Source organism: Thunnus maccoyii, chromosome 10 (genome assembly GCF_910596095.1).
Source record: "Thunnus maccoyii chromosome 10, fThuMac1.1, whole genome shotgun sequence".
NCBI classification, from domain to species: Eukaryota; Metazoa; Chordata; class Actinopteri; order Scombriformes; family Scombridae; genus Thunnus; species Thunnus maccoyii.
Genome location: NC_056542.1, coordinates 2,410,811 through 2,424,192, shown reverse-complemented (window position 1 = coordinate 2,424,192; position 13,382 = coordinate 2,410,811). Strand labels below are relative to the sequence as shown.

The 13,382-nt window shown below is 37.7% G+C and overlaps 1 protein-coding gene across 1 annotated transcript in view; it reads right to left on the bottom strand.

Moving 5' to 3' along the window:
- The window catches only part of LOC121905116 (atrial natriuretic peptide receptor 1-like), a 120,510-nt gene that overhangs the window by 11,748 nt on the left and 95,380 nt on the right, over positions 1–13,382 (bottom strand). The window contains exons 6-15 of the mRNA XM_042423115.1: positions 10,773–10,864; positions 9,294–9,429; positions 7,760–7,844; positions 6,446–6,563; positions 6,156–6,230; positions 4,622–4,699; positions 3,089–3,193; positions 2,664–2,735; positions 2,348–2,510; positions 1,834–1,989 (exon numbers count right to left, since the gene is read on the bottom strand). Of these exons, the coding sequence (XP_042279049.1) occupies positions 1,834–1,989; positions 2,348–2,510; positions 2,664–2,735; positions 3,089–3,193; positions 4,622–4,699; positions 6,156–6,230; positions 6,446–6,563; positions 7,760–7,844; positions 9,294–9,429; positions 10,773–10,864 (1,080 nt within the window). The remainder of the gene's footprint in view (positions 1–1,833; positions 1,990–2,347; positions 2,511–2,663; positions 2,736–3,088; positions 3,194–4,621; positions 4,700–6,155; positions 6,231–6,445; positions 6,564–7,759; positions 7,845–9,293; positions 9,430–10,772; positions 10,865–13,382) is intronic.

Genomic DNA, 13,382 nt, shown 5'->3' with positions numbered 1-13,382 from the left:
ACGTGTTCAGGAATGGTTTGAGGAACATGACAAAGAGTTCAAGGTGTTGCTTTGGCCTCCAAATTCCCCAGATCTGAATCCAATCGAGCATCTGTGGGATGTGCTGGAAAAACAAGTCCGATCCATGGAGGCTCCACCTCGCAACTTACAGGACTTAAAGGATCTGCTGCTAACGTCTTGGTGCCAGAGACCAGAGGACTCCTTCAGAAGTGTTGTGGAGTTCTGCATCAATGGGTCAGAACTGTTTTGATGACACAAGAGGAACCTACGCAATATTAGGCAGGTGGTTTTAATCTTATGGCTGATCAGTGTATGCTAGAGGTAGACTGCATGTGGGGATCTAGCCGAGAAAAAACGGTTTCCAATTAACCTTTACATACTGTTCATATTCTGACCACATAAGAAGTAAAACTTCTTAACCACAAATCTATTTTTCATTCATAAATACCTCATCAGACACTTATAAATGGGTGATTAATCCTCAATGAAGCTTTCAGCAGAGAGAGTGTTTTCTTGAACAGTATGTAAGAGTTAATGAGCTGCTGCTACAATCAGGTGATCAGGACAGACACATGGACAAAATTCTGCCTTAATTAAACATGAAAGACAAGAAAATCAAAGGCTGCTTGATGCTACATCAGCAGAATAAGCCCTGATGAAGCCCCGAAGCTGCTGGAACACGTTCCTGATTTGACCCGATCTGACTTCTTGCTTGTTTTCTGACTCAAAACCTCTTCAGACCGCTTGTTTTTCTGGACAAAAACCCTGAACTGCAGCAGGTAAACTGCTTTTTCTTCTTGTGTTCTTAGAGATACTTATTAGAGAGTCATAGTCTGGTAATCTGTAGTACAAGCTCCAAACTTTCATTCCAAAAAACATCATTGTAAACCCGACTTTACCTCAGATTTTAACCTCAACTGAAGGCCTTTTGCCCAAAACGCAGCCAAACTAAAACAGAAAAATTGGGCATGTCAACTTTCCAGGATGATTTGTGACTGCGGTTTGGCCCTTTGAGCTTTTTTATCAAATTTTTCACATTTGAGAATGTTTACAGTGGAACAAATGTGTTATCAGTATGTGGCTACCAAAGTAGCAGCATAAAAAACCCCAAAACATGTGTCTTTCTGGATTCTGTCTGCTCAGACCACATTTTTCTAAACAGTATTTTTATTTTTTATCATAAAGCCTCAGAATGAAACGTGCTGGTAAGATGAGGAGTCTTAATTAATTGATTTGTTGATTGCTGTTAATAAACTGTACTCCAGACAGACAGAGTTTAAATCGTTTCTGTTTGGACCTCAATAAACAAATGAAGAAGAAGTTTCATAATCTGAAAACAATGCTGCAAAAGCATCTCAGGTAGGTAAAGTTCATTAGTTAGTTTCTCTAATGATCTCTGTCTCTTCCTCTCTGGATGTAGTTGAATCCTTCTGTCAAAAAGCAGCTGCAAAAGTAAAGCGTGAAGAAAACAAGCACTGACATGGAAGGATTGAAAAGAAACGTATCAATGCAAAATAACTGGAAACAAAGTGGTGCAAAGAAAGAAAATTACTGGAAATGAAACAAAAGAGCCCAAAATGTTTTGTTGACCTTGTGAAGTATCTCTTCATGCATCCGTGTCCTGATAATTATCCACATCCAGTCTTATTTTGTTGCTTTTAATCTTTTTTTCTTACTGACTTAGATTTTTAGGTTAAAATAAGAATAATTTTAGAATAAATAGCAATAAATTCTCATCTCAGCTGCTTGTCTGAAGAAGCTCAGCTGGAATGTAAATAAAAATCAAATATATTATTTTGTTTCCTGACACTCCGTATGCACTCTGTCTTCTACCTTTAGGACTGAGCGGGTCTCCCTCCAGGTAGAAGGCTCCTCGGCGCAGCGCCACCTCCTGGAGGATGATGCCGAAGCTGTAGACGTCTCCTTTCTGAGTTCCCTGAAGAGGAGGCGAGTCCATCCTGAGCAGCTCCGGAGCCATCCACAACCTCTCTGCAGGGTGGAGGAGGACAAGTAACAGGTTGGCAAGATGACATGAAATTTTAGGAGTCTTGCTGTTCTTTTACAGTATCTGGGGAGTATATTCTAGTGCTGAATTTACTTATTCGTTGATCAGATGGTTCCTGATTTATATAAAAATTTTGCCAATATTAGACTGTATTTCACCAGGCAGAGGTCTTGTTTGGTTGCTTATGTTTAGGCAAAATGAAAAACTAGCTTTTGTTAAATAAAAAAGGGTTACATAGAAAATGATACCTGGTTCTAGATGATGAGAATGTGAGCCCTGAAATTTACAAATGATAGACTGCTATTATAATAAAATGGATAAAAGGTTGAACATGCGACTCACGGGCGTAGTAGGAGTGAGCGTCTTTGCCTGAGTCGTTCACAGATCGAAAGCTGCACAAACCGTAGTCTGTGATCTTCAGGACGAAGCGGTTGTCGACGACACAGTTTGACGACTTGAGTTTACCGTGAGAGAAGATGACGCTGTTGTGGAGGAACACCATTCCCTGCAGAGAGAAGAAGATCAGAACTAAACATGTATGATGTGATATTCCAGGACACCACTGGAGACACATTAAATATCTGCACTTATAATAAACAGTGAAGAAGAATGTAGGAACTGATGAAATACAAAATATAAATATAAGTAAGAAAAGCACCTTAACGATGTCATTGATGAGAGAATATTTGAACATCCAGTCCAGAGTGATGCTGTCGTTCTCCAAGATGTCCTAAAGACACAAAATACAGACTGTAAACAAGACAGACAGACAGACAGAAAGACAGGTAGGCAGACAGACAGACAGACAGGCAGACAGACAGACAGGCCGACAGACAGACGGACAGACGGACAGACGGACAGACGGGCAGACGGACAGACAGACAGACGGGCAGACGGACAGACAGACGGACAGACAGACAGACAGACAGACGGACAGACAGACGGACAGACAGACAGACGGGCAGACGGACAGACAGACGGACAGACGGACAGACGGACAGACAGACAGACAGACAGACAGACAGACAGACAGGCAGACAGGCAGACAGACAGACAGACAGACAGACAGACAGACAGACAGACCTGCAGACTTCCTCTTGGACAGTACTCTGTGATGACGCAGATGTTCGGAGGGTCGATGCAGGAGCCGATGAATCTGGTCAGATGTTCGTTCTGAACGTCTCTCATCTAAACAAACAAAGGAACATTTTTAACACTTAAAACCTTCCAATACTCACTTTACAGTGAACGTGTTTCCATCCATCTGATTTTATGCACATTTTCAATCTAAATAAACCTGAACGGCAGTGACGTCATGTTCAAAGCAGACGACTCGACACAGTATCGACCTCTTCAAAGGGAAAGTATCATATCGCTATGTGATTAACCGTTTTAAATATAACTAAAATGCGATACCAAGAAATCCCCAACAGATGTCGACATTTTGACTATCAAACACTTTGAAAGAGTGAAGCATTTCCAAGACTATTGCTTCATAATGATTCAGTGCTTCAGAGAGCTTAATTTCCCTCTCACTACAGAGTTCTCACTGCAAAGTTGCTTGGATAAAAAGCAAACGTAAACAGATTTAGTGAATAAATGATGACGTTCATGAATCATGTGACTTAAACGTCACTGTAGAGATGAAAACATCAGATCTTTGTGGCGCAATGAGGAGACGTTCCACAAATTAATACATTAATACATTCTGCAACAGTATAATGGTGTGTGAGTGGATTGAAATGCAGCGTAATTTGCGTTTTCTTTTGCTGATTTTCTGGAAATTCTGTTAAAATTTGCACAAAATTGAGAAGGAAACTTGATTAGTGAGATTAAAAGTCTGAAGTCCTGCTAGCTAGCGTCCCCTAGAGGCTGCTGTATTCATTATAACGACTATATGCAAACAACATCCTGATGATTTATCTACTTTTACAGTCTTTGCAGTAATGGAGCTAAAATGTCATTAAAATCTGAGGGTTTCATCCTCTGAGGAGCAAAGAATGTGTTCAGTAAATTTCATGGAAATCTGCCTGTTAAATCTGGAGTTTTGTCCTGACGAAGGCACAAGATGAAAGGTCAGGAAGGCCGTCAAAGACATCATGATTTATCCTCCAGGCAGCATAAATTAACTTAACTTTGGACTAAAATGTTTCATGGACAAGCAGACCAACATTATTCACCTGGACTGTTTTTCAAATAAAACTCTGGGAGCAAACAGTTTGTTCTGAATCACTGATTGGAGGTTAAATGATCCCACAGAAAGGTTTTTAATTGCCAGTTTGGCATTTAGGAGCTCTGACATTTCTGCATTGGTCTGCATGAAAAAATATACACAAGAATCATTTCTGATCTCCAAATGATTGAATATTTCAGCTACTAGACCACGTTAATGTTTCTACTGTTGTATTTCATTTTGTTTTGCTAGTTTTTCACAGCTGTATCAAGTGGAGGAATCATCTTTTATACAACAATTTCTTCTCTTTCTATCATGGTCCTTTTTATAATCAGATCATGTGACTCTGATCTGATCGTTCCTCCTGTCATGTGATTGCTCTTCATTTTTTTTTTGAAGAATTGAAGCTTGTTTTTGCTTGAAACAAAAAGTTTCTCACTCACGTGTTTGAGTTCAAACAGGACCTTCCTGTTCAGCTCGATGCGTTTGGTGTTGGAGTATTTGATGGCAACGATGTTTCCCTGGAAGAACACAACACAAGAAAACTAAATCCTGATCCTGGTCTCAGCTTCAACCCAAAATCCTGATCCAGGATCTTCTCTGTCTCATCTTCATGTTTACATTTTCATAAAAGGTTGAACTTGTGTGTATTATCACATGCTTTTGTTTAATTTTCTTCATGACGACAATAAAAATAAGTTAAAAAAAAGTCCTGCATTTAAACTCCTACTTAAGTAAAAGTACAGAAGTATTATAAAGTATCAGCAGTAAAAGTACTCGCTCTGCTGTGACGGATGTATGACACTAGTTTAGTCCAGTGGTTCCCAACCTAGGGGTCGGGGCCCCTCCAAAGGGTCAGCAGATAAATCTGAGGGGTCATGAGATGATTAATGGGAGAGGAAAGAAGAAAAAACAAAGTTCTGATACACAAATCTGTTTTCATTTTTTTTGCTTTGTGTTGTTAACAAGAAATCACTCTTTGGTGATATTAATAATCATAACTATTATCAATAATTCTGTCATCTTGTTGTTTCCATACTGTGAGTTTGATCTTAATCTTGGTCTATTCTGTACACACAACATCTATTTCCTGTCTGTCCGTCCTATTTTCTGTGGTTTCTTCCATTTTTTTCCATTAAAGGGGTTTTTTGGGGAGTTTGTCTTCATCTGTATCGAGAGTCTAACAATAGAAGAAGTTGTGTTGCTCTGCAGATTGTGCAGATTTGTGATATTAAACTATGCAAATAAAAGCTGACTTGAAATTGACTGAACTACTTCTAAGACACAACTTTTTTGTGATGGGTCACCAGCCAAAAACATTGGGAACAACTGGTTTAATCTTTATCAATGCATTGTATTTTATAGGCTTGTCATATTTTTTATGTAAAATCTTAAGTAAAAAGTACAATATTTTAGAGCTGCAACAATGAAAGAAAATTAATCTGCAACTATTTTTTTAATTGAACAATTGTTTTAGTCATTTTTTTAAGGAAAAATGCCAAAAATGTGGTGGTTGAAGCTTCTAAAATGAGAGGATTTGAAGATTTATGTGTCATATATGATAGTAAACTGATATATATATATATATATATATATATATATATATATATATATATATATATATATATATATAGCAGTTGGATATCGTTCTGTTGATCAGAAAAAAGAAACACAACAAAGACATTTGCAGACGTCACCTTCTCGCTTTAAGACATTATAACGGACATTTTTCACTCTTTTCTGACATTTTATTTAAATTATTGTTAGTTGCAGCTCTTCAATATTTCCCCTGTAGCGCAGTAGAAGTATAAAGAAGCATTAAAACGAAATACTCAAGTGCAAGTAGAGAACTTGAGTAAATGTAATCTGTTACTTTCCATCACTGGAAACAGAGGAGAGAAATTGTCTATAATTACAGCTGTAGTCCTCTACTTTCTGTCTGACTCATCATCACCACAAACTAACAGGCAAACTGACCTTGTAGTATCCAGTCTTTGCAAAAACTTGCAGGTTTCCGTCTCCGGTCATCAGGGAGCCATAGTTAGAGCCTCTCTGGAGACAGACACAGGATCAGAGTGAGTGTGTGGCTGCTGACAAAGTGTTTCATTTCACAGCGAACAAAAGACACGATTACATGATTACATAAGGAAACAAGGACAATAACAGACAGGAAGTGTGTGTGTGTGTGTGTGTGTGTGTGTGTGTGTGTGTGTGTGTGTGTGTGTGTGTGTGTGTGTGTGTGTGTGTGTGTGTGTGTGTGTGCTGACCAGTGACAGTGTGATCCTGCTGCCGCTCCGCAGCACCTTGTCCAGGTTACTCATGTGGATGTCTTCCCAGGAAACCCTCCAGAGCTGAGCCACCAGCTCCTTCTCCAGTTTCATCCTCCTGCAGGAGACAGAAACCAGTTACACACCAGCAGCGTCTCTGCTGCACAAACAACCACATTTATCATATAAAGTGAAGCAAACACTGCTTCTATAAGTCGGTGAGAAACGTGTCGAGTTTGTTTGACAGGTTGAGCTTAAAAAGATCAGATGATACTTGTGTGAAATAAAATGTAATCAAACATATAAACCAGTCACTTTTTCTTGTTTTAACAACATGTGGAAGTTTCTTGTTATAGCAACATATCAGTTATAATGAGACAAGTGTTTGTGATAAGATATATTAATTTTGTCATAATAAGATAAAGTGATGTGTCGTTATTACAAGAAATGTTTCTTTTTTTAAAAAACGGAATAATTTAGTATCTAATAATAATAATAATGAGAAAATATCTCAGAATAATGTAAAAAATATCTTATAACATGAAAAGTTTTGTGTTTAAACAAAAGAAGCTTCTTGAAGTTTATAATAAGAAACTGAGCAAATATTTCTGTCACTGTGGCAACAACATGCTGCTGTATAACATTTATAAGCAGTATGTTAACATTTGATACATGTTATAACACACTATAATATAGTTATAAGCAGATATATTTTAAGTCTTTATAAATGTTTTGTATTTGTCAGTAATTATAATATTTTATTTTATTACAGCTGTGTTTTACTATAATGTTCATTATCTGTTTATACAGCAGCAAACACCTCTGTGTGTCCACAACAGGAGTTATATTTGTTGACAAATATGTTAATTAACACTTATATTTGCTTACAAATAGAGCTGCAACTAATGATTATTAATTGATTAGTCTGAGTTTCCCACAGCTTAAGGACATGTATGTAAAATTTGACCAACAGTCAAAAACACAAATATATTTGGTTTATTTTCATGTATGAAACATAAAAGCTGCAAATCTTCAAATCTGAGAAGTTGGAACCGGAGAAGTTTTGGCATTTTTGCTTGTAAAATGACTATAAAATGTTAATTATTCAATTATCAAAATAGTTGCTGATTAACTTTCTGTCAATCAACTAATCATTGCAGCTCTACAGTGTTATAAACCAGTTATAAACCAGTTATAAACCAGTTATTAACTGTTTATAAACGGCATGTAAAGGGTAAATATGGGGACTTATAGTAAAGTTTTACCCAAAACTCTCACTGGATTGTCTAAATAGTTTTTTATTTGAGCTCTCACCTGTAGACGAAGATGGTGATGGTGAGGGTCATGGTGAAGATGAAGAAGACCACAATGGAGACCATCTGGTGGATGGTGATCGTTTCTGACAGAAGGAGAAAGACACTATTTAATGGCTGTTTAATAACTGAATTTCAACTGTGGATGAATATTAATGTTTATTAGATGTGCACATAAGAATCGCGATTCTGCCGATTCAGAATCGATTCACATTTTTCAGTCTTGCCTCGACGCTGTTTTCTATTTTTTCCTGACATGAATTAGCTGCTAAATCCCATAGATGGCGCAATGACGCCGCCCCGGACCCAAATCCGGAGGCAAGAAGGAAGTGAAGTGTGCGTCATGGAGAGAACACGAGCAATGGAGTACCTGACAGAAAACTAATACAACCTGGTCCATCGGATATGACGGCGATCATTTGGACATATGTTGGATTTTCTTATCTCGAAGGGAAGAAGGAGCTTAATGCCGTTATCAGGTGTTGCAGCGCACCTCCGCAGGTTTGTGCCATTGTGGGCTTATTTATTTGTAACCGCTGTGAAACAGTCAGAAAATAACGTTTTATCGATCTGATTCATCAGCTTCCTCACTAACGTTAGCAGAGCTCCCTCTCCTCATTCACTCTCTAGCTCGCCTAGAGTGTTAGCTAGTTAGCCTATAATAATCACTCGCTAATAGTGATCAATTATATTGTTTGCACTTTGCAGCTAAATGTAGCACGCAGCTGTTGTTTGTTTGGTTTTGTGAACTGAAGGAGGAATTTAAGTAATTTGAGGTTTTATTATTAGCAGTTTATCTTTGCAATCATTTTTATTTTTGTATTAAGTGTTAATTTGACCCTTTGTCTCAGAGCGGTTTGGTTTCCTGTTGACCTATAAAAGTGTCTGCTGCAGTCAGATGGAAAGAGTCACTCAAAACATCAATCTAGAATCAAATCTATGGATGTATTGAATTGAGAACTGATTTTGAATCGCAAATCGATTGTGAATCGAATGGTGAGATTTCCTGAATCGTGCACCCCTAATGTTTATGTACAGTTTCCGGGGAGACGGAAGGAACGTCAGAGTCAACAAAACACTACTGAAGTAAAACTAAATGACTAATTTCAACACTGTGTCCAACCTGCTCCGTCCCCAGTAATGCGTGCGTGACAAAAGCAGCTTCAGTGCAACATAAACGATTGTGAGTAAGTTTATTACACATCAAACTGTGCAAGACGCCTGTAATAACATCTTGATATCAGTGTGAAGCTGTCAGATTGTGAGATGTGTGATGAGTCGTAGAGCTACAATATAAATAGAGAAAAGTAAATGAGAGCAGAGACACGTCTGGCTGCTCAGTGTATTCTGTGTCATTTCAGTGTTTTATGATTGGTTGGTTTGTGGATGTGGGTCGTAGCAGATCTCACAGTGAGATCTAGGACACTGTCTTTGGATTGAAAACCAAAGATTTCACCACGTTTCTCTCAACTTTGATCTCAGACAGCCCAGAATCACGCATCCTTAAAGTAAAGCTGATTGGTTGATGCACTGACTTGCCAGGCAGATGGGGTTGTCGTTCTTGAAGCCGCAGACAGGAATGTCAGGAGGACAAACGCCACCCGGCCACTGCAGCGTTGTTCCGGGGATGGCGGTCAGCTGCTCCTCCGAACTGTTGTACACCAAAACTATCTGGAATAAAACAATTAAATATTAAATCTTAGTAAGAAATTTAAGTTATAATATTTCAGATTTCAGTCCTGGTTGATTTGTTGACATGTGAGGTTACTGGTGGTAACAGGAAGTCCAATTTACAGGACAGTCTCCGGAGGAAGATGTGTGAAATCTGACAAAGAATGCCTCAAGTGATGTCACTTGAGTCAGCGTCGGCTGAGGTCTTAGACTACAAGTTTAAAAAGTAAATCAATCTGAGGGTTTGGAGTTAGAAAGAAGTGAGGTTAGCAGACCTCCAGGCTACATTAGCCGCTACTAGCATAACACACCACAATCTGTACTGTTGAGTTAATTGAGTCAAGTTGCATTGTGGGTAATGTAGGCGCCAAGTGTTAACAAGAAGAGGAATGTGTGGAATAAAAAAAGACGATATCTCTGCTGCATCGATTTGGATCTTTTTTTCCAAACTTACACATTTTTCTTATAGATCTGTTGATATTTTTTGCCAGATATCACACATATATGCAGATTCTCTGGAACAAAATCATTATTTGTTTTCTTAAAGCAGCTTGAACTTTGTATTAAAAGTATTTAATCCTCTTTTAACAAAGAAGCTTTAAAAACTTTATCTGTCTTTAATAATTATAATTTGTTTCCTCAACTCTTGTTGTTTACTCTTTTTCTCTACATTTATGTTAAGTAATTATTTCTCTACTTTAATTCTCTATCTTTTCCAAGTTTTTGTTTTCACTGAAAATAAAGTTTTAAAAAGTTCTTCTTCTGTTTCGTTACAACAAACCCAGAAATACAGAATACATCACTTCTTCTGCTGCAGCAAACAGCCACCAGAGCAGCAAACAGCCTGTTCTATATGACTGTTTATGTGTCAAATTAACTTTGAACTTTATTCAGCAACAGATTTAAATACCATATTACCATCTATATAACCCTCCTCCTCCACCAGATTCATGAGAATTAGAGAGATGAAAAGCAGGTCGCAGGTCAGATAAAGATGACTTAAAGAATAATTTTACACCAACAGTAATATCACTTCTCTGTGCTCTGACTCTCATCAGTTTGGATAAATCTTACGTGATTTCCCAGAAGATTTACAGGATTAAAGAGGCGACGGAGGACAGAATGAACTTTCACACCGAGACAGAAACTATCAGAGTGTGAAGGAGGATGAAGAGAGAGAGAGAGAGATGGAGAGAGGAGTGAGGGAGGAAGAGGAAAATAAATTAAGTGCTGAAGAAAAACCCTCATATCGAGGTGGGTGAAGGTCACAGTAGAGCTTACCTGTGTGTGTGTGTGTGTGTGTGTGTGTGTGTGTGTGTGTGTGTGTGTGTGTGTGTGTGCACCTGGAAGGCGCTGGTGTTGGTGTCGATGTCCCACAAGGCGAAGTCTGTCTCTCTGTCTCCGTTCTCGTCCAGGTGGACCAGACCTGTTACACCTGAGGAACAAAGAGTTATAATAAAGTAAAGTAAAGATCAATACTGACTGTTTAGTATCAATTTATTAATCTGTATCTGTTGTTTTTTCTTGTTGTTTCTCTGTCAGCAGAGATTTGTCACTGATTCCTCCGTCGTCTCAGGGAGCAAATTAAGGTTCACAGTGAATTCATGCATGACGAGATAAATATGCAGGACATCTGTCATGTCAGATGAGGTTTATATGCAGATGCTGCTTGAAAGAGAATGTTTATTAACGAGAGCAGCAGCAAATACTGCTGAAAAACAGTAATTATACAGAAACACTGAAGCTGAGAAAAAAGGGTTTATTTGAAAACAACAGCAGCCACAAACAAAATGATTTCTTCCAGTTTTTTAACTGATTAATCAATAATTTGATACATTTATGTGATTTAAATGTTGCTTAAACACATCAAATCAAAGAGCAGTTGAGATTTCGTGTTACTGCTACTCTGTCTCCTAGAAATTACGTTCAAATACGACTTTAATGACGACAAAACTGCAACAGCAAATCAGTTTTTTGTTATAAATGTAACGCAGACTGAATTAAGTTTTCTCTCAACATAATGAGAAAATGTTAATTAGTGTATTTGGCAAGTTGCACAAATGTTGATACTGAATGTACGAGAGAAATGTTCACTGACGACGTAGCTGCTTGTTTTTCTCTGAATAAAGTTTATTATTATTAATTGTTTCCTCTTTTGGTCTATTTAACTCTGTATCTCAACATCACTGCAAATGAGGGAAATCTCAATGTTTTTCAAGGCTTAAACACACAATATGTAATTTCAGCCACTAGGGGTCTCAATCAAAATAATAACAAAAGACGGAGTGTGATGACGGTGTGAAGTAGCAAGGGATCATGGGAGTTGTTGTCTTCGTTGTTAAATAACCAGCTTCACCGGGATAGGATTACTCCAGTGTTCATCATTCAGGATGTTTTTACCTGCAGAGGTCTCCTCCTCTCCAGAACAAACATACATGCAGATTAAAATCGTTAAAAATATTAATTAAAGCTGTTTCACGTAAAAAATCAATATTTCTCCGACGATGTTTGGTGACCACCGGACTTCCTGGAGGGGCTGTTAGCCGAGCTGCTGCTAACATTTGTCCAGTTTATTTCTCTGATAACTTAAGATCCAGACGTCCAATGACTAAAATCCTTCTTCCGGCTAAAAGATATAGTTAAAAACCACCTAAATTTATCATGAAAATGTGGCTTAAAACTGAATAAAAGTCCATTTATAACAGTTTGTGTGGAACAACCACAACGCCAATGTATTATCTTGTATGTGTGTAAGTTACTCTTTGGTAGACGCCATTGTAGCGGACAAACACAGCGCCGCTGTATGCATCTTGTGCGTGTTTACTCTTTGGTAGAGGAGGTATGACGCCATCGACAGGCGACCAAATGAAACGGTCCGTTACTTTGATTAAATTACAGATTTCTCTGGGTTTGAACATTGTTGGAAACATTTGGGATAATGTAAGTACAAAACTCAACAACATATATAACATAGGTCTAGTTGTTTTTACACATTTTAATGTGGAATAATTACATATTTTAGCTTTAAATAAAAGTTTGAATGAAGAAGAAAGAAATAAAAAAGCTCCACAAATCAAGTATTTCTGATGTTACTGCTGAATATTTTCCTACATTATGGATTATTAAATGTGTGTTTTTTTTTTATTACATTATGAAAAGTGTTTGTTTGTTTCTGTTGTTTTCTTCTTATGTTCATGTATAAACCCTCCGACTAATCACAGTCTGCTCTCTCCTGCTCCATCGCTAATTGCCCTGTTTCTATGGAGACAAGTCTGGATCTTAATAGATAGCTACCCATCCCCCGACACACACACACACACACACACACACACACACACACACACACACACACACACACACACACACACACACACACACACACACACATTCTCTAACTGCTAATTGGCTGTAATTAACCTCTAATGGCTATTTTCCTTTTTCCCACCTATAAATCAGAGAGATGCAGTCCAACACCTCCGTCTCTCTCTCTCTTCACAGCCTGCAGTACTTTAAAGCAGAAACTCCTGATAATACTGATTTACAGTAGTAATGTACTCTCATGAAGTTCAGAGAGTAATAAAATACAATATAACTTTATTGTCCTCTTGAGTGGGAAATTACTTTTAGCTCACCAAATCATAAAAGCAGCTCAAGAACATGAGACACATAAAATATGTGAGAACAAATGAGATTTTAAAAAAAAGTACACTACAGTTCACACGTAAAAATACATAAAAAGCTTTAAATTAAAATGCTGATCTGCTTTTGGAATAAAAGACATCTTAAAAAATTTTTTGGTTGCCATAAAAAGAATCAAAAACATAAAGTTTAGGCAGCAGAGAACGAGATATCCTGACATGAATCCAACATTTCCCATAATGCAACTGGTCTTTTTGTTAGACGCTCCCTGAAACATAAACATCCACACTTCCAAACTCTGAAACACTGTTTAC